Raw genomic sequence first — 21971 nt, forward strand, 5'->3', positions numbered from 1 at the left:
TACCAGCCCAATCAGCTCAAACTCTACTTGCCCCTCCTCTTGTGCAGGGTCTCAGAGAAGATCTTTCAACATCCTTTTTGGCGCCTCTGATGTTACAGAGTCTTCTGACCATCTCCCACTGCTCCTTTACTTTCTCCACCCATGCCCACCTCCTGTAGGCAAGCTGATCATCTACCCCAGCCCCAGAGAGAAGTCATCTCCAGATCTGGAGAGCCACATCCTCTCTCAGTAGCTCTTAAATGGGCCCTAGGCACTGTTCATAGAAATAGAAAATATTTCTTTTTTTTGAAGACATGAAGGAATACTTTCCCATTCTCTCTGATTTCTTAGTCTCTTTGTTGATCACATTGAGATGAAAGCAAAATTAAGTTCTTAATGTTTACTTCACAAGGGATATTAGCAATTTCCAAGATATATGTCTAAAATCAAGAGATTTGCACAATTTACAAGTGATTACTGCGCTTCCTTTCCTAGATATATCAGAGCCACTGAAGGCAACCAGTGAATCAAAGATACTGAAGGCAGCAGATTTTTCATTTGTCTTTTACAGTAACTGTAACAGTTTTCCTTTGCAGAATCAATTGCATTTCCTTTCATTGCATTGATTTCCGTGCAGTTAATCTCTTACACTACTGATATCAGAAGCGTACAAGCCTTCGATCTCTAATAAGAAGTCGTGAATACTGGTTTTGATGTGTTTATGGACTAGCACGATTCTCATGTGCATCAATCTGTACTACTGTATTCTCTGGTTTTAGTGGTCCCTGGGGCGGTTTCAGTTTCTCTGTCCTGAAAGCTTTCCTGCAGAATCATTTTAAAACTGTTATAGTCCTCACTTTGGTCTAAACACCACATTTGCTCATCTCTGGACAGGGAAAAGTTGAATTAAAGTAAGCCTTCTCTATTTGTTGCGTACCTTCAGAAACTGCTGTGTCTTCTAAATCTTTGGTTTGGTAAGGAGTTAGCTTCTTACTTTGAATTAAAGCAAAGATAAACCCCAGTGTGAAAAACTGAAACTGTAGCCTTTTCTGACAATAATTTATCAAGATGTGCTTCTCAGCAATGTGTTGGTCCTGTGGAAGAATTTAATTGATTCATCACTGGATTTCATAATGACATTTTTGTTTTCTAAAGAAAAAAAGTTTATCTCACTCCTCCATCATAATTGTTATCTGTCTGTTTCCTGAGTTGTTAACATGAATCATTTGATGGAAAGAATGAAAACATTTTGAAGTTTTTTGTCTTACATCTTTTTTCCCACCTGCTATCAAGCTATATTTGAATGGCAACAAGAAAAGCCTAATTAAAATACTAGCTTTTATTAGGTAAGCTCACTGGTGAGGAGCAGTTTATGGTTTTATTACCCTTTTTGAAGAACTGATAAGAGTTGGTGTAATCATCTCATATGCATTAAAAACAACGCTAATGACACAATGCATTAATGGAAGCTATTTGAACATCAAAGTTTGCATTTTATGACGTTCAAAAGAAGAAATTGGCAGTGTGTGTAGTCAATCAGCAACAAGCTTTACAACTGGTTTTGAATTGATCACACTTTTTTTTTTTTTTGCCACAGTTGATGTAAGAATGATAACTGCAAAATACCAAGACCTTTCTAGTACAATGCTCATTAGATTTCCTTGATATCCCAAAGTGAAAACACAATTATCATATCTGTTCCAAGATCCTGCATGGACAAGGATGCGCATGCTAATTTTGTGTAGTAAGGACAAGTTTTAACTCGGACAAAATAGCAGGGAGTCTTTCTCTCTTTGCAGTTTTGAATTTTCATAGTCCTCAACTTCCAGGTTTCATAGAGCAGTGAAGAAAACAAAACTGGCCTGGGAAGGGCTATCTCCAAAATATTTGTATGAAATTAGACAGCACTAGAAATGGAGGGGAGAAGGGAGAGGCCTTTCTGTGTGTGCATTTCCAGCTTGATCATGCTCAAAACTATTTGTGTTTCCGATCTGACATTTCCAAACATTTCCGATCTGACATTTCCAGTTACATGCTCTGACTCTGTTACGGACCTCAACTGGGTACTTAGCATGTAACTAAGGAGTCATGGACATATTGGAAATGTAAATCTGTGTATTTTTCTGAGGCTTTCAGACCAATGTGGTGTGTAACACCATATAAATATGTATATAGTTAATATACAGTTTAGCACAAAACTTTCCTATCATTGACATCCCCCCAAAAATGAATAGAAGTTAAAAAAAAAATAAGGAATTACCTTACACTGAAAAGTCTAAAAAATGTTCTTGATTAAACTGTGGGACTGTTGTGGTGGGTTGACTTGGCTGGCTACCAGATGCCCACCAAGCCCCTCTATCACTCCCCTACTCAGTGGGACTTGGGGAGAAAATACTATGAAAAGCTCATGGGTTGAGATAAGGACAAGGAGATCGCTTAGCAATTACTGTCATGGGCCAAATAGACTCGACTTGGGGAAATTAATTTAATTTATTGCCAGGGATAATGAGAAATAAAACAAAACTAAACCCACTTTCCCTTGCACGCAGCCCTCCTTTCTTCCTGGGCTCAACTTCACTCACAACCTCTTCACTTCTTCCCTCTAAGCAGCGCAGGGGAATGGGAAATGGAGTTGCAGTCAGTTCATATCGCTTCATCTGTGCTGCTCCTTCCTCCTCACATTCTTTCCTAGCTCCAGTGTGGGGTCCCTCCCACAGGACACAGTCCTCCAGGAACTTCTCCAACATGAGTCCTTCCCATAGGCTAAAGTTCTTCATGAACTGCTCCAGCATGGGTCCCCCATGGGGTCACAGCTTCTGCCAGCAAACCTGCTGCAGCGTGAGCTCCTCTCCCCATGGGTCCACAGGTCCTGCCTGCTCCAGTGCGGGCTTCCCATGGGGTCACAGCCTCCTTTGAGCATTCACCTACTCCAATGTGGGGTTTCATGGGCTTCAGGTGAATCTCTGCTTCTCTGTGGACCTCCATGGGGTGCAGGGGGACAGCCTGCTACACCATGGGCTGCACCACGGGCTGCAGGGGAAACTCTACTCCGGTCCATGGAGCACCTCCTCCAGCTCCTTCATTGACCTTGGTGTCTGCAGGGCTGTTCCTCTCGCATATTCTCGCTCCTCTCTCATATCTGTTGCACAGTGTTTTTACCCTTTTATAAATATACTGTGACAGAGGCACTATAAGCGTCGCTGATCGACTCAGCTTTGACCAGTGGTGAGCCATCTGGAACCCGCGCTCTCTGACATGAGGATGGCTCCTGGTGTCTTCTCATAGAAGCCACCCCTGCAGCCCTCTTTCCCCCACTGCTACCAAAACTTTGGCATGTAAACCCAATACAAATGTTCACATGCACTCTTGATTGAAGAGATAATTGATAGAAAGTAGGTAGGAACCTTAAATTGCATGTAGATCGATTTCAGGCAGTTGAATCCCCATTTATATATCAGAGTGATGCAGTCCTGCATCATTCAAGGACTGCCTAACCTTATAGAAGTCTGGATTTACCTCAAATGATTAACTTAATTTGCCCATATATATTCTCATAGGGCTTGTGTGGTGAAATGGCTGGTTGTTGCTTAAGAAATTTGATGTGATTGAGGTTTAGGTAGAAGAATTCAAGGACTTGGATGTGGTTAGGACTATGAGCAACAGCATCAAGGCAACAGTCATTGAACATATGCTACAGTCTTTCTTTAAGGGCTGTGCTGCCCTGCAGCAGGAGGGGAGGGCTTTCAGAGACTTTGAAGGATGTGCACGAGGAAGCCAGAGACTGACTTATCAGTAGGGCTGGGAGGGACGATGGTCTTTTCTCCAAAATTGTTTTCACTGTGCATAGGGTGCTGGCCTGGATGACCTTTAAAGGTCCCTTCCAACACAAACCATTCTATGATTCTGTGATTTCTTTTTTTTTTTTTTATTCCCATATTAATCTACTGATGGTCTAATTTGAATGCATGCTTGTGCTGCCATTCTCCTCAAAGACCTAGTGGATCAGATCTTGAATGGATGAAGGTATCTGACTTTGGCTGTTAGCTGTTTGTACTCAGTGGAAGTAGTAGATATCTAACTTATGTGAACTGCATTGATTGACTTTATTTGGACTTGGGAGCACTTGGTAGACCGTAAAAGCTGTTGGAGAATAATCCCCTGAAGTTAGGTAGATTTTATCTTTGTTTATGTCTTCATTGGTACTTGCAGGCCTCCACTGAATCTACTTGGCATCTGTCTAAGGCAGATTAGACCATGCCATCTACAAAAGGCCACAGAAAGTCCTGCACAAGATGAGGGAGTATTGAATCCTACCAATGTAAACCGGCAATGTACAAGGACAGATGTACAGAATAGGATACATACAAGAACTACTTTTCTTTATTTTTCAGCAAAAGGGATTTTACAGTAGACGTAGGTCTGCCTTTGCAAAAGGAAGTATGAGTTCAAGAAAGTATTGATAAACAGATCAGTTAGAGATGCAGTTCATGGCAGGACCGTGCACATTTTGGAGCTCTTTTCTCTCAGTCTTCTTAAGCTTATAATGGTCAACCTGATGTGAAATAAGGATGATTTTATGGTTAAGGCATTGGAATAGAGCTCAAGCTACCCAAGTTTGACGTGGTTTTGCCAGTCTTCCTGTGTGACATTTAAAACAGGATTTGCCAGCTCAAACATAGGTTCCTAGAGCACCTCAGCTGAATGGTGTTAAATGTCTGTGGCCTCTAGATGCTACTCTGTGAGAGCAGAGGTTTCTCATATGTCCTGTTTCATACCTGCCAGATGTTTTAGATGTATGAAGGGGCTTAAAATGTGGGGTTTGGGCAACTGAGTCTTGTCTTTTGTGTCCATCTCTCATTTTTTCAGGTGTTGAATGGGGACAATAGTATTTCTCTGTCTGTTAAAATGGTATGCTGTTGAGGTAGGGACTGTCTTTTCTGGGCATTTTCAGCATCTACAACAGTGAAGTCCATGGATAATTACCTTTATACAGATATTTTTTACTGATTCTGCAAAATAAATATAAGCATTTCTGAGAGATGCACAGAATTATAAAATGAATCTGTTATTTTATTTATTCTGCAGAATACCACTCAGGTAAACATGTGTGCCAGCAGAAAAGCAGACTTCTACACAGGGAGAAAAAAAAGAAAATAAGGCTTTAACATTAAAAACAGAAACAATAAAGTACATTATGTTGGATGAGGAGAGCGTAGCATGTTGATTTGTAGTTATATTTCCCCGCTCACTGAGTCATTTTGTGACTGTTTTTTTCAGCCTCCAAGGAAGTTTGGACTGATTTGGAATTTAAAGCAGTGTCAAGACAAGACATGCCCGTCTATACATGAAGGCCAGTTCTTATTGGCCAAACTGTCCATGTTAAATGGCCAATGTTTCCGTGTTAACTGCTCTCTCATAGTTAAATCCTGTGGGCTGGGCTTGCAGTGTAGAAGGCCGCCTTCTAATATGTAGGAAACATCCACACTTCTACAGTGTGCTAATAATTTAAAGTAATAAGCATCCAGGCATTGACTTTATGCTTGGAGATGCTAAATCTGAGTGATGTCGCTCATTCCATTGACAAGTTATACATGTTAGAAATGATGGGGTAAAGAGAATGTAAACCTAGCATGCCACCCTACAGTTGGAAAATAAATAGAAGCAATAAAAAAATGCAGAATAATGCATATGAATTTATTTTATCTTGGTCTGTGAAGAAATAGGAACTTCACTCACCTCTTTGGCTGGAAGGAAGGTGGATTTAGTTTTTTTTACAGTAAAAGGAGGTGTAGCATTCGTCAGCTCAAGATAGTTGGTCACTGTGACTTTTGCAGTGGTCTGAAAGAGATCATTTTTATTAAATTCATGAAATGGTTCATAAAATAAGCAATTTAAAAGTACCAATATTTTAATTACTGCAGCATAATTACTTAATACCACTCTGGGTCAGTTTGGTAGAGAACTTTACTTCAGAAGCCCTTAAGCAGTTGTAAAAGCACTTTAAATGAATCCTCCTTAAATCCATCAGTGTTGTTAAGGCTCTTGTATGCTTTAAGTGAATTAAGTTTATTTTGTTGTTAGTTTAAACATTTACCTAACTGGATAAATTTATCTTACTGGATAAGTACTTAATCTTTAACTTAAAATTCTCCTGTCTCAGGCTTGTGGTCCAACCAGTCTAGTATTTTTTCTCCACTATCACTTGTGTCAGACAAGGATGTGAAATGATTTGAAGTAATCAGTTCTAATACAAGGTACAAACAGGCAGAGATTTTTTCCCAGCCCACGTGAGTCAGTGGTGTGTTGATGCTTGAGACTAAATCTTATGCTGAAAGTTTCAGGTGACATCCTGAGCCTCATAAAGCCAACAGCAAGTCCCCATTGATTTTTATTACCCAGGGATTAAGTGAATGCATTTAAAAAAAAAACCAAACCAACTTTATCTTAGTCCCCTCAGACGTTCTAGTGATCTTTGTTAATTATTTTGTCTTTTGAGCATCTGTTATAACATCCAGAGGAAGAGAATGAAGTTCCTGTCCTCTGTTACATCCAGGGTCAAGGAGTTCCACATGCTAATTCTGATTTAATTAGGAAAAAAAAATTTATCTCCATTTAAACAGTTTTCTTCTAGGTTTCATTGGTTTCCCTGTTGTTTTTTTTTTTTTTTGATAAATGAGAGAGTGAAAACATTCTTTTCTTTTTTTTTTTTTCTGTTTCTTCTCCATTGTCTTGTAGAATTTATGTTTTCCTTGTTTATTCTATAGAGTTAGCAATTTCAGTTTCTTCAGTCTATGTATGGATGTTTCCATTTTTCTTACTTCTTTAAGAATATCTTCTCTTTCCTCTGCATTGCATGTGTCATGATGAAAACAGACATGGTATTCAATATGGAAATATCTTCCTGGCATAGCACAGGTTTATTTTCCATGCCATTGGTTCTGCTCAGTGTTGAGCTTTATGTGTTGTCCATGATAAAAGGCATAGATATTGCAAGAATGTTGGATGTAAAGTAGTGCTCAAATATGCACACCAAAAGAGAAGACACCAGAAGTTTTGGGTCTGGTCTTTGTGTCCTGGAGAGAGAGATAGAAAACTGAGCTTGGCCACTTCTGTTGTCATTTTACGTTAGTCTGGAACTGCTAGGTAAAGCAAGCATAAAATCATGCAAAAGCGATGTCTGTACATTTTAAAATTAGTTTTCTTTGCAAAAATTTCTTATCCTCTAATTAGCTCAAAGGATTCTGATCATTTGATAGAAAATTCTGCTTTGATGTCATAAAACCAAAGCAGTAAAAAATATTATGTAGGTATTTCATAATATCATCTAATATCTTTCTAACCCAGAATGTGAATTAATCCAAAGACATTTCTTTTTGATGAATAACGGAAGTTCAAAAGCTTTTTCTTAATTTATAAGATACATTACACAGAAATCTTCCTTGTGCTGCTTCAGTTATCTTTTATCTTGATTATGGTTGACATTTTTAGGGTAGAAGGTACTGTAGTTAGGAGGATAATTTTAAATTCTCTATGAGGTGCTGCAGTTTGGCTCTGAATTATATGAGAGACAGGCTGAAGTCAGAGCACTGTATTATTTTTCCATTGCAGCTACAGGATGCCTCATGCAGCCTGATTAGTGCAATGAAGCTTTGAAAGACCAGACAGTGAAGACAGAAAAAAATACAATGCTTTACAAAGCAAAGGGCAGGAACAGGTTGTCAATCCACCTTTGTTTTTCCTGTAGATTAATTTAAAATTTAATACAGTACAAAATATTGCAAAACTTCCATTTGCTGGGAGAATCTGGGCAAGAGAAGTGCTGCATCACTTGACTAACTCCACTTGTGCCTGTTGCAGAAGAGCCTCCACCCATGAACCCTGAGCACATTTAGCTCTTGAACACACAGATTTTGATTTGTTTGGGCCCAAATTATCTTATTCTGCTTAGTCTTCCTGATTTTTGTGTACATTTAAGCTTCAACCACCCTCCAATATGCAGACTAGCCAACACATAAAATTCTTTACTTGGCATCCCTCATCTGGCTCCTCTGCTTAATAAAAATCAAGGTAGGAAAGAGGATGTTGTATCTTCCACAACATATTTTTTACTTCCAAAAAATATTAATTGGATGCAGCTTTTCTTGTTTTAAAAGGAATAAAAGCAAGCTACAGTTTCAGTCATACTTTTTACCTTTAAGCAAACTTGCTGTAACTGCTGCCAAAATTAAATTAGGATCTATACTTTCTTCTGGAATCTTTCCAGCTCATCTTCACGTAAAACGCATATCATAACAGAAAGAGAAATTGAAGCTGAAAGCAAATATTTTTTCCAATTCTGTCTTTTCATGACTGTAACATGAGAAATTGCAGTCTAGTATCATGGTGAAGATACCTAACATTTATTCCAATGGCTTCAAGTGTATGAAAACCCATCTGTAAATGTCTACTAAATTATATTAGCAGTCTGTCTTTCAGACTAAATGGCTTTGTTACCCTATTCTGTGCATCTTTGCAGTCTGAATGGAGTTTTAAAATATTTTAAAAACAAGAGTGCTGCTTTGAGCAGAATGTGGTACACTTTGGGGTGAGGGGGGAACAGGATCCATGTCATCAATGACAGCAAAACGCAGAATAAAACATTTAATTACATGATAAAGACTGATGCCATGGAACAATATGTTTTTAAATGACTGGCTAAAGTTTTTCTCACTGATCAGCGCTTAAACACCTAAATAAACAGCCTGATTCCCAACAGCATTCTCATAGCAGGAGATCTAATGACTTGCATGAAATTAGCTTTAAAAAAACCCAGGAGGCTTATTTGGAAGTCTTATGTTAGGCTCCTTTCCTGACAATCTTGAATTGACATTTTTATGATTGATAAGAATTTTATATTTATAAATTCTTCTTCAGGATGGAATTGCTTTCCCACAGACAGCACCAGCTGTGCGAGCAGGCCTTTGCAGACGCAGACTTAGGTGCCTGACAGTGAACCTTGGTGTGGGCCTGCCCTGGCCCTCCTGAGGAGCTGTGAGGTCCCATGACATTTTGATCGTGTGATGGTTCAGCAACCTGAATCCACTAGATTTTTGCAACAGGAAGAGAAATGTTTCCAAAGTCGAGCTGGGGGTTATGGCAGCTCCATCCATGCTGGCAGGGAGGTTAGACTCCATGGGTGCCTTTGTCCCATCCAGCCTGGTTCCTGTAGGAAGGTGGCTGGGGCACTGGGGCAGGACTCTAGCTCACCTCTTTAGGTCCTTGGAGTACATGCACCTGCTCCCCAGCCGAAACACCAACTCCCTCATTTTTTGTTGGCCAACGTGCTGCAGTCACATAGACTGACCTGTATTCAATAGCACATGTTGTCTTGTTAGATCTGCATTAAAAACTGGATTCAGATTTATTTAGTAAGCTACCAACTGTGTTTTAAGGAAGCAGGAGCAGCTGGAAACAAGTAAGAAGCCATCTCTAGTAGCCAGTTCAGTCATCACATAGCATCAACATCAGCTCTGCAAACTGTTGCTCTGTCCTGGACCACTTTTTCAATCCTGAGCGATGGCACTCTTCATTTCATGCCCTGTAACTGCTCAGTTCATTTTCTGAAATGAAGATAGGAGTGAGAAAAATAAAGCTTGTATCAAAGGACCAAGGCTTCAGTTGGTTGTAAATTAGCATCTTTCTATTAGTTGATGGCATTGGAAGCAAGCTGTGGAAATCCTTTTTGACAAAAGACGCTATAAAAATGTGATATGTGATTTTGTACTGCCAATTATTGTAAAAGCAAAATGCAACATTTTATAATGGAGCCACTGCTTAATGCTGTTCTCTTTTTCTTTTTCCCTTCAAATCAGATATTTATCTTTGAGAATAACATCTATTACTGTGCCCATGTGGGGAAACAAGCCATCCGAGTGGTCTCCACAGGAAAGGAAGGTGTTATTTTCAATGGGCTCAGCGACTGGCTGTATGAAGGTAGGACACGACATTTAGGGCAGCAGTTAGTTACGAGTTGAAGTTACACTCTAGATTTACAGAACTGGCTGGAGTTAGACCTTCAGCATTGCATTTCTGGGGACTGGTGGACCACAGAGCTGAAAATCTGCTATTTTAACAGTTCTCTGAAGTGCTGGACTGGAAATAATGTGAAATGATGTAAGGATTCTGTTTTCAGGCTGTTTTTCTTTCCCTTAGTCCAAAGGTAATAAATCACCAAGCTTTAATGAACAGAACTGCTTCATTATTTAATGGCACCTGCAATCACTTATAGACGTGCCAGTTTTCAAATCACAGAAAAGAACAGAAATGAAGAGGGAAAGGCATTTTATTTTAAAGGAAGAAGCGAAGAAACAATTTTACTTGATTGGTTGTTTTCCACAGCACTTGATGGCCCCTGGAAGCTGCCCAGATCTTGCTACCTAAACATTTTCTGAAAGCAAACAGGTCCTCACCGTAATTGGCTTCTTTCCCTTGAAAATGAACCTGATGTGGAGAGGGTGATGGCTGGAGCACTGCTTTACTTTGGTCCTTTCAGCTGGCAAATGGCCATGTAGGTGTCTGTGAGCAGCTGCTTTCAAAATAATCTCACTAACTTAGGAGAGCATCCCAGCCATGCCCAGTTCTTTTGGAGGATTATAGGCTTTTAATCTAATATTTTATCAGAATTAAAATAAAAAATATATAGTGTGTATGCGTGTGTGTGTGTGTATATATATATGTAAATATATGTAAACATGCACACAACATGCATCCCTCTCTCTGTTGCTGGCGAATGTTACCAGCAGTTCCTTTTCACAGGAATTCTGGTTTTGGGAGCTGGCAGTGTGTCTTTCCTGTGACACAATTTCCCTCTAAAGTCACACTTGTTCCTGCAGATCCCAGTACAGTCTCAAGTTTTTCCTGCCTCTACAGAAAGAATTGTCCAGATACATCTATTAACTGTGCGCTGTTGGCTGCTCCCAGTTTCCTTGAGGATTAATGGAACACAATAGGTTGCAAAACGCTGTTCACCATTAATTGGTGTAAAAATATGAGTCACTCCATAAATTACTCTATTTCACAGCTAAGCTTGGACTGTTGGACTCAGAAGTGAGGGAATTAAAATAAATTATTTTGTTTACCATTCCCGGAGATGCTGGTCCCATAAATCAGTGTACAAACTCATTGAACACATCAGTGGAAAAATCTGATAGCAGTTTAGATTACTTTTGATATTTAAATGTTTGTTTACCCTGTGCCACAGAATATTTGCAAGTGAATATCCTCCTTGTGAAGCACTTTGTAACTAAAGGAGTGGCTAAGAAGTTACAAAATGCTGATTTTCTTTAGTTTTTCTTTATTTATTAATTTGTTGCTGGAGTTGTGGGCAGGCCTGTTTGACTCTGTAGGTCAAAGGTGCATATTAGTACTCGTATTTTGCTGATAAACATATTTTAGTACACAAGGTCTTCTTGTAAAGCCTCGCACACAGCACCATGCTGAGAGGAGTTTGTCAGGACGGTGAACTCCAAGCACGCTGGCAAGCCCGTGATGACACTTGTTTTGCTGATGCGTATTTTTATTCAATTACAGGATTGCTCAGGCAATTTCTTGGCTGACATTGACTTTCAAGTTTGTCCTTTGTAATGAACTTTCTTGTTAACTTTATGTTAATGTACTGGGATAAGGAATGAATGTATGATCAAATACAGTCTGGTTATATCAAGCAAGGTTCTGTAACCTCTCTGAGCAGCACATACTCGCTATTCTTCAGGAGTATGTTTTGCAGAAATCAGGATATAGCATCCCTTTGGAAATGTCACTTTGTGCCCAAGGACAGTTCATATTGAAATAAAAACTTATCTTACTTCACAAGCAAGGTCTAGAAGGACCCATAGGAAAACCTAAGATATAAACATTCCCAAGTGATGGGGTGAAGAATTTGAAATCTAATCCAGAGCTGGACTGTGTGAGCTGAGCTCATTCTCTTGCACTACATCACTTGTGCAGTCCTCATGGAGGTAAACCTGAGACCAGAGTCAGGACTGAGGATTTGCCGCAGGTGCTTGAACAAGCTGTGGGGCCATGGAATCGGATGGACCTGCAGTGCTCAGATGTCAGCTGTCTGCATGCATGGATGGATGGATGGAAACTGTGTGGTAGTAACTGGGTAAGGACCACTGGGAGATGGATGACAACACCACACTAGAGTCCATGGGATTTCAGGCATCGTTGTCAGTGAGGCTGAAGTCTTACCCTAGCAGCACCTGGGATGCTCTGCCAACACACTGTTACCAGTGCCTTTATTTTTCCAAATTCTCTCCCTTTCTTGAGTGCCTCTTCTTCAGTGGGATAAACTGGAACAAAGTTTTAAATCCAAACTTACCTGGCTGGAATTGCTCAAAATCTGGGCAAGGATTGAAATTTACCACCTCAGGGCTATTTTTCCTCTTTTCCCATTCCCATAGATATTTGTAGACCTGTGTTCCCCACCTCCCTGATGTATCTGGGTGGGATGCTCAGACCCATGTTTGTTTGCACTGCCACCGTCTCAGCGAGCTACCAGGATGGATGCTGAGCATATGTAGAAATCTCATTCCATCTGTGCAGCCACCATCAGCAGACAGTCTGCAAAGGAGCTGTGAGAAACGCTGAAACAGGATCACAGAGAGTTCAGCACGCTCCTCTTCCCTCGCCTGCTCTTTTTGTTGCTGAAGTTCACCACCTCCGGCAGCAGCAGCCAAGCCTCCCCGCAGTGTCCGCTGGGTTACTGTGACAGCTCGTGACCTGTTTCTCGCTTTCCGGGGGGAAAAAAAAAAAAATCCTACTGTTTTTTGCTTGAGGAAGCTGATTTTTAAGGTCTTTTATCGTAATCGGCAAGAGCACATCAACAAAAAATCCCCCCACGCCCTCCAAGAGCTGTTTGCACAGTGCAGTATGCAGATGGCAGTCCCAGCAGTGCCACCGTTTGGGGTAACTCCTGACGCTTGATATGAATGGTAGACCCAGAGGGAACACTTTTCTTCATAACGTGATTGCTTTTGTCACAACAGAATAGATGCACTGTACTATTAATCATAGTTTTTTACTAAGTCCAGCAGCAGAGCAGATCTAGAGTAGACTTGACAGGCTTTTTGCCCTGGAAAAATGCAGAAGTTCATTTCAATTCAAGTTAAGCTCTGCTTTTGTAAATCTGCCAAAGGGGAAAAAATTTCTTCAAGGTATTTATGCTGATCTGTAGACTTTTGATAATATAGTGAAAAACATTTCAGATCAATCAGAGCTTAATCTACTTAGTGCGTTCAGCTGGAAGGTTATAGATTGATACATAGATTACTGTAACATGAAAGCATAGATTAAATATGGCTTTATTACTAAAATAAGCATTGACAATGTTTTCATAGTCTGACTTAACATTTTCAAAGCTGTGCCTGATAGATGCTTGTACTAAAATGGAGTGATATCTTATAAAAGAGAATTTAAAGTTCTGCAGCTGAAACCAGCTAAGCATTTAAATGTGTAGCACCAGCAAAGAGTGCTTTATATTTCGGTTTGCTGTATGATCGTCGTTGGTTTGAGAATATGTTTAAGCAACCATAAGGCTTAAAGATCATTTCAAAACAAGTGGTGGTATAGCATAAAGTACTTCAAAGTGATAGGGTAAGAGTAGGATAAGAGTATTTCTATGTTATATATATATATATAGTACTTAATAAAAGTAATGTACATTTTAACAAGTAAAGTGCAGGTAAAATTAATTTCATTTAGGCACTTTGTTACAGCACTCTTCAACAGAAATGAATTCTGTCATGGTGTAATTAAAGCCTCTTCATGTGCTGCCAGGCACTTGGGGAGACTGTTCAGACGTTGTGAGAAGGGGTGGCAGCAAGGGGCTCTGCCGGAGGTCATCTATGTGAGCCTGCTAAGTGACAAATAGAAGGTTGTGGTGTTGTTGCATTACACTTTGGAAGCTCATTGAGTTTGGGATTGTGTGATACTGAATCCTGGGGAATGGGGCAGGAGGACCCCAAGTAGGGTAATTCAGGATCCCTCTACGTAGTTCTGCTGAGCAGGCCAGGGACCTTTTCTGGGCTGCACTGCTATAAAATCCTGGTGTGACTTCATTTGACCGAGTCTATGTTCACAGACAGAGGTAGACAATTTCTGGAGTTAAGCTCTGCTGCTAAGTGCACGATTGAAAATCATGGAGAAGCAGGATGTGACACGGTGGTGTATGTTCCTGTCAGCAGTTGGAGGGAAAGGAAGGATTTACACCTGTAGATGGGTTTACCCCATCTATAGACTGTGAAACTGAGGGCTTTCCTTGTGTTTTGCTGCATGTGTCCTCAGATGTAAGAGTAGTCCCTTAGAAGTTAATTTGCAACTTGGTCTGTGGGACACATTTTTGGTTCCTGGGGACTTTGTTTGCAAAAGGAAGAATTGCCTGTGAGTTATTCCCTCATCTCGTGTCGCTGTCAGAGCGATCAGAAGGATTTGTCCTGTAAGTCACTGAAAATCATCTCAAAGTGGGCATCCAAGTCCAGACTTAGTCCTGACACCTTGGCTGTGACATCTCATCTGGGCATCTTCTCATCCTCACATCAGCCACAACAACCTCTGGCAACCAAGCACTAGCCTCAGCTCACGTGACACATGTTTAAAACTCCTATACAATATGAGCTATACATATCCATAATTTAAAATTGATATTGTGCTCTGTTGAGCTTAATGCACAACGGTGTTGCTCTGCTTTATTTCTGGTTAGGGAGCAAGAGAAGCAGTGAAAAAAAAAAAACCCAACACTTTTCCAGCAATGATTCACATGCCTTATTAATCTTCATTCTGCTTGTGTCTTACGTTATCACCAACAGATCCTCTTCTGTGACTTCGCAGTGACACCTGGTGGGAGAGGCCAGGATGTCATCGTCATTAAGACAATGAAACTGCAGAATTTTTTGCTGCAAGATCAAGTAAAGGCTCCCAATTTCCCCTCACATGCGTTTCCCTGAAACTCTCTCTGAGCTTATGGGAACTACACATCCAAAGCTATGGCTGATTCATGCTAATAGTGGTTGTGTTCCTTTTCTAGACTTTATAAAGAGAGGAAAGAGAACACAGTAATAAAGAAAAATCTTTTCCATAATTTAATCAGCATCTCGCAAAAATCAGAGCGTATATTTAGATCATGTATGGCTGGTCTCAGAAGTGCGGTGCCTGGTAGCAGCTGCCAAATCAAATAGCAGTTATTTTGAGCAGTATCTTTTATGCTTATAGTATTTCAAGTAACCGAAGCAGATGTATTTCTTAAGTTTAGATGTATTCATCGTAGGACTCTGGAAATGGTCCTAATATTGGGAAAATGCTAGATAAGTCAGCTGAAACAGTGCCATACCTAATTTGTCCATGTGCTCAATTTTTCATTCTATAATATGAAAATGCTGAATTTCTGCTTGGAAACAGGAACTTTGATGATCAAGTTATACCTGAATTTGGAAAGGGGCATTCATAATTAGGCTGAAAGCAAGTGACTCCTAAAATTCCTGTTCAGTGTCACGAGAGAATGAGATCAGATATCCTTATATTTCACAGTGTAGAGCTAACCTTTCCCAGTAATTAGTAGCTCCAAGATCTGGTGGGGGAGTATGAGATGAAGAATTAGACTGAGTCATCACTGAATTTTTTAAGATACACTGAATAAATAAATCTCTTGCCAAAAGAATGCTAAAATCAGGGCTCCAGCCAGTAAAAGAGGCCAGCCCTAATGGGAGTACAAATTATTCCTTTTTGATAAGACATGTGAAGAATCACTGGGACAGTGGATACAGATTTTGATTTGTTTTTAAAACTTTCACATTTTCAGTCACAAAGAAAATATGTTATGGATGTGAATAAATTTGCAGTTCTACACATCTGCTATGGCATAGAGGAGGGTAGATAAATACTTAGAACTGGGAAATGGCCTCAGATCATGCCACAAATGCACTCCAAGTCTAAAAATTGCTAGTTTGTCCTCAAGTACGTGCTGATGTTATTTGGGGGAAGCTGCGTGGAATTTATTCTCTCATTTCTGTGCTTGTTCAGGCAAGGTAGCAAAGCCAGTGTGGTGCTTCAGCGACATTGTTACCATATTAAAACAGAAAGCTTTCCTCTGTTTTGCATATTGGATGTCATTCAGTGTTGCTCATTCAGTACATGCAGCTGTAGTGTAGCACTTGTGGCCGTACAATTCCCAGTTTGCCATTATTTAGCTGCCTATTGAAAATGTAGGTGACTATTTTTTGGTGCACCTCTATTTGCATGGTCATTTATACCAAATGTGCATAAAATCTGGCCATTTTTGTTGCAGTCAAAATAAGAGCGAAGAGCAACTCTTGGCCTCAGCCACGTGTTTGAAGTGGATATTTCCACCATACATAACTCTGTTGCAAGGAAGATAAACTACATGCAACATTATTTTGCCTTATTCATGTTAAAGCAGAGGAAAAGAGAGCTTTAAATGTCATCAGATCATCGTGAAAGGTTTGGTAGAAGTTCCCTCACCTTCTTGCTTCGGCGGAGGTTCCCCTGTCCCAGGGAAGCTCACGTTATAGACTGCATCACTGGCAATAGGCTTCTGGCCCTTCTCAGTTGCCTGAGGTCAGGGAAAATAGAACCATTTATAATGCACATTGTGAATGCCTGCCTAAAAATCAGCAAGCTCCTGAAAACTTTAAAATGTACTGTTATCTGGACTGGCCTCAAAATCCAGCACCGCACCACGATAAGCCTTGCCAGCTCTAGCCCAGTCTTTAACCTTCCGTTTCTGCAGAAGGTTGATTGGAAGGCAGCCGCCAGCCAAACCCAGCACCTGTCATCCTCTAATTTTTGGATCGCCATCATTCAGGCTTCAGGATGGCTTTTGGAAGGAAAACAGAATATTATTTACTGTGATCAGTGGTCCCCTTGGGGCAGTGGAAGGAAGCCAGATGTCTGTCTTGATGTCACTGGTCAGCCAGCAGCTGCCAGTGCTCTAAGTCAAGAGGTGTTCAGCCAGCAAAGTTGTTTGTGTTTGCCCTGAAGCTTGCACTCCTCTTTCACTGAGTTCCTGTTTAAAAGTGCATTTCTTCAGGAAGAGCTTTGAGCTTTGGTGCTTCTTCTCTTGGCATCATGCTTGGAGGCAGCACCTCGACGCTAGCTCAGCTCCGGCCGATAAGGGAAAAGAAAATTCTCTTCTAGAATTCAGTACTGTGCTTCCAGATATAATGCCAGCCTGGTCAGAGCCAGAGGGAAGATTTTACATAAGTCTGAACTGGTTTTGTAATATTTTAGGTAGTTTGTTATAGTTCCATGCAGTCTCTTGCAATTCATTCTTTGCTGGATGAAATTGTTTCTTTGTTGGGTGAAATCATCCAATCATCATTGAATTATTTCTATAGACTTGCAGCAGTAGTAAAAATAAAAATGTCATACTCTGCTGTTGCCAGTATTTTAATCTTTTAAGATAAGGCAACACTCGTCTGCATTGCAACAAATTGTGAGTGGCTTGTTTGGGTCTGCTTGGCTATGTGATTAAAGAGATCGTTGAAATTTATATGCAGCTTTTCCTGAAAATAGGTGTGCAGTCTGTATAGCAAACATGAGAGCACAAATTGTGTTCAGTTACAGCAGTTTAAATCCAGACTAAGTCTTTTGATCTCTGCAGATTTAGTTGAGATGTGCAACTTCCCACAAGATTTAACCAGCGGCTGTGGTAGAATTTCTTCTCTTTTCCACTGTTATTCAGTGACACTGCTTTGTCAGGGATATAGTTACTTCTTCAATTACCTTATGTGAGAGAAGAGGTACTCAGTTTGCAAGAAAATTGAACGCAATTAGTTACCCACTATTCTGCTTAAGCAAGAGTACGTGAATAACAATGAAGTATAGACAAATAAAATACATGGAACAGTATCAGAGTATGAAAGTAGCACCTGGCAGGTATCTGAAAATTGATACTGTATCACTGAGTCAAATATTTCCAAAAAACGGTATATTAAAAGTTGTACAAGCAGAAAATCATAACAGCTCTGTTATACATGAGATCTGTTTCTCTGCGGCAAATTCATTACAGTAGCCTTGGGTTAAATGCTCTATTGGAGATCTGTGGCCCCATTTTCTGAGTATGCTGGTGTTTTTAATAACTGATTAGTATACTAAAGTCTAGGTCTGCACTGGGATGCTGGATGCGAGGGTCTTGCTGTAATATTCATGCTTTATATCCACTGTCATGGTTGCAAAGGAAATATTTTAAACTGACATTATTCTCAGAAAAAAAAAAAGAGTGTGAATGTTAGAGAGTGTTTGCAAATTCACTCAAATTTGAGAACTATATTTTTCCTCCATAAAATCATATCTGTAGTTTGATATGATAAACATAGAGAGTACATTTTGGTGATCAGGTTTACTGCAGATAAAACAAAAATGCATCATTTCTGTGTCAGTAGAATTGAGCTTGGTGGCAGTGACACATGTAAGAGTCTTCCAGGCTGTAGAACGCTGTAGAAGATTAAAAGAAATTGAGTCCATTTGTACCTGAATATTGGGGGAAAATATATCTCTTGAGGCATGTTGCCCAGGGATACTGTAGGGATCTCTGTCTGTCCTGTGGGATTTTTAAGAGTGAATTAGAGATTCTTGTCATAGATTGTTGAGATAAACATTAATTTTATTTCAGTGCAAGGAGGAGGTTAGAAGGTTTCTTTTGGCTTCTGCTAGGCCTACAGTTATATGATTTTATGTATGGTTTTGATGCCTTTTCTGATCTCTTTGCAGTTAGTTATGTTGACTCTGAGATTACGAAGTAATTGCAGGAACTTTTGGAATATCCCTTCAGAAGTTACAGAATACTTGTTTTTGTATACAATAGGATAAATATACATACACTGCTTGTACAAGATAGATGTGGGGAATGAAGCTCTCTATCAGGATAAATGTACATTTACTTCATTATTCACCTGAGGAAAATTGCTGGTTTTCTTCTTCTGAAAATGTCCATGAACATTTTGTTGGAAAACGTATTTTAAAGAGAAAAACCAAGCTTAATATTTTTAAAGTACTGCCATCAAGAAGTGATTAAAAGGACAGAAGGAAAAAACAAATTGAAAGATAGCCATAGAAATGTTACGTTAGTGCATAATTTCATCAATTTGACCTGAAAAGTAAATTTCTGTAGTTTTTTTACTTGACACAATGGTTCTTCTTTGGTGCAGCCTTGCTTATGGAAATTCAGAGGCTGTGCAAAAACTCCAGACTGCTTAAATAGCGATCTACTCTATCTCATTGCTCCTTGGCCTGAATAAAGAGTATGTGCCATAAGAAATTTTAAAAAGCAAAACTAAATGTACTTTGTCCAAATTAGGACGAGTGAAAGCTACATGAAAGAGATTAAATTTCTGCTGAGAAATGTGATTCTTGCTAGAGAGTTGGCCTATCCATTATTGTGTAATAGCAGCAAAATCAAAAGAATATCAGAAATAATGACAGAAGTCAGCTCCTAGTTTGTGTATGTCAGCTCTCCTACTGAAAAAAAAAAAAAAAAAAAAAGGACAAAAAGCCAGCCTGAAGTGTGGTTAAAAAACTACAACTCAAAATCCTAATACTGGCTGGAAACAATCAGAGGTCAGAGCGGGTTTTTGAATAGAGAAGCAAAGGAGGTAATGACCTGTGAAACACAAAGGGTTTGTTATTGCTGAGAGCTGGTGGTGGGTGAGGCATGCCCCCGCAGAGCTGAATCCACAGGTTCCTCCAGCTGAACAGGCAGGAGGTTAAATACTTGTGTGTGAAAAGTGACCTTCAATATTCTTGTCTGTGCCCCACGCTCAACGCTGCATGAGGAACAACAACCAACATGCTCAGGTCCTAGTACTGGGAAAACAAGGCGCTTTTTTTTTTTTTTTTTTTTTTTCCCCCCTTTTCCCCACCAGTGTTTCGAGTTCTCTCCACTGGACAGAGATTGGGGACCTTTAGTACGTGAGGGAGACGGGTGTTACAGTACCATGTATTTTTCAAACTGCAGCAAAGAAGCCCAGTGGTGACTGCAGTGTTGATACCAACCAGATCATGGAGGTGACTCTACCTTGGTTTTGCTCTGCGTCAGGAGAACTGAAGAATTAATGCAGATCCTTAAAGCAATCAGATAGACATACCAGCCGTTTCTAAAAGATAAAGCATCCCGGGATTGTATCACCCTCAACACTCAATTAGTTTATGTTGCTATAAGTAGCTACCATATGGCATAGCTACTGCACCAGCTGTTTTCCGGTCTTTGGTGGGTACAGGTCTATGGGGGAAACTGTGCCACAGAGTTAACAGTAATTAGAAAAGTGGAGGAAAACAACATATTTTAAAGATGACCTTAAAACTTTCAGATGGATAAGTTGTAAAAGACAAGTGGCCAGGTTGTGTGCCAGGCTGGGGATACCAGGTGCGGGTTGCAGGGGTTACAGCTGCTCCAGTCGGTCATGGTGTGAAGCAGCCAGCGTGGGACGGCAGGAACCGGATCCAGGCGGATGGCAGAAACCTTTAATCATGTCCTGATATCCTGGGATGCAGGATGAGAACTGCAGGGACCGAGCAATGCTGTAACCAGTAGATGTTTTCCCTCAAACCCATGGCAAACGACAGCAGGCGCTGCTCCAGCCTGCGCCTTCCTTCTACTTCCCTGCAGCCCTCGCCCACATCCACTGTGATTTCTCGGGGTCTGGAGTTGGGGGTGCTGTGTCACGAGCCAGGTTTCTTTGCACACTAAGGCAGAGACAGACCATAGCTACCACACTGGGGATGAGACCGAGGAATAAACCAGTGTTTCTGTGTCTGCTCAGGTCTGCAGCCTCCAGCAAGAACAGCACCAAGCACTTTTTTTCCCTCAGCCTCTTTACCTGATTTCCACTCCTTCCATTGCAAACCGGGTTTCCTACTTTGAGAAATATTTCCACGGCACAGCTGGGCCATATAGAGCTGAATTTGATGCCATTCTTCCCAGTTCTTCTCTTCTAAAGGCATCATGGCCATTTCTGTGTTCACCTCTATCATCTTGGTGCTGAATGCTCACACTTCCAGCCACCTTGTGCTACTGGCTTGACAAGCTATTGTTTGCATACCAGAAAAAAAAAAAAAAACTGTAATTAGGCTACCTTTGTCTTTTCTTTTTTTTTTTTTTCTGGATAATGACTGAAAATTTGTTGTGCCCTAATCTTCAACCATAAGAAGTTTTAAGACCATGAAAGCTCTTGCATGTTGCTCTACACTGGAAAATTTTAGTCTATTCTTTTCAAATCACATAAAACACCACAACAACACAAAATGCTGATAAGAGCTAAATACTCTAATTTATTTATAATTATTTTAAATGCTTCTTATTAACAAATTCCTTACTTGTAGATTTTGAAGGAATGTCTTTTCACTTTTAAAGGATTTTTGAGATTTTAATGAGTGGAAGCATTGTACAGTACCAAAGCAAACTATCAAGTGCTCTGTGTTTTTATCCATAAAATTCCCTGTGGTATAGCTAGATCTCCTAGATAGTTTTGTAGTGGCCGTGTGGATGTAAGCTACACCAAGAAAACATTTACTCTTTGTCTCACCTGGTATGAACTACACAGCAAAGGGCAACCACTGCAGTCTGTTGGGCAGAGTGTTTGGATTCCAATCTGTTAGCAGAAAAATACTTACCATAATTTACACAAATGTGCCAGGAAAGTCGATGTAAAATTCACAATTACAATCTCATTTAGGATGGACAACAGACTGATTTGTATATCAGATCACGAGCAAAATTATGCAGTTAAGCAGAAGTTGATACCTCTAACAAATGTGCATTTTCCTTAAACTTCTCTGAGTTTTGCTTCAAGATTTTTTTTCTTTTTTGAGTGTTTCCACTGACTTATATAGTGCTGTATTCTTGCATGTAACCAATCAAGCCTTAAGTCTGTAGTGCCAGGGCTGAGGACCAGAGAACAGTCTTTCTACTGAGATGTGGTGATCGTTATATTCCAGTCTGA

General features: G+C 40.1%; 1 protein-coding gene across 3 annotated transcripts in view; it reads left to right on the top strand.

Annotated features, from left to right (window-relative positions):
• Window positions 1–21971, top strand: part of DPP6 (dipeptidyl peptidase like 6) — a 508132-nt gene that overhangs the window by 410872 nt on the left and 75289 nt on the right. For all 3 annotated transcript variants that reach the window (XM_086741833.1, XM_086741830.1, XM_086741831.1), the window contains exon 8: window positions 9831–9951. In XM_086741833.1, the coding sequence (XP_086597959.1) occupies window positions 9831–9951 (121 nt within the window). The remainder of the gene's footprint in view (window positions 1–9830; window positions 9952–21971) is intronic.

This window comes from Chlamydotis macqueenii, chromosome 2 (assembly GCF_036417535.1).
Source record: "Chlamydotis macqueenii isolate bChlMac1 chromosome 2, bChlMac1.mat, whole genome shotgun sequence".
In the NCBI taxonomy this organism is placed as follows: domain Eukaryota; kingdom Metazoa; phylum Chordata; class Aves; order Otidiformes; family Otididae; genus Chlamydotis; species Chlamydotis macqueenii.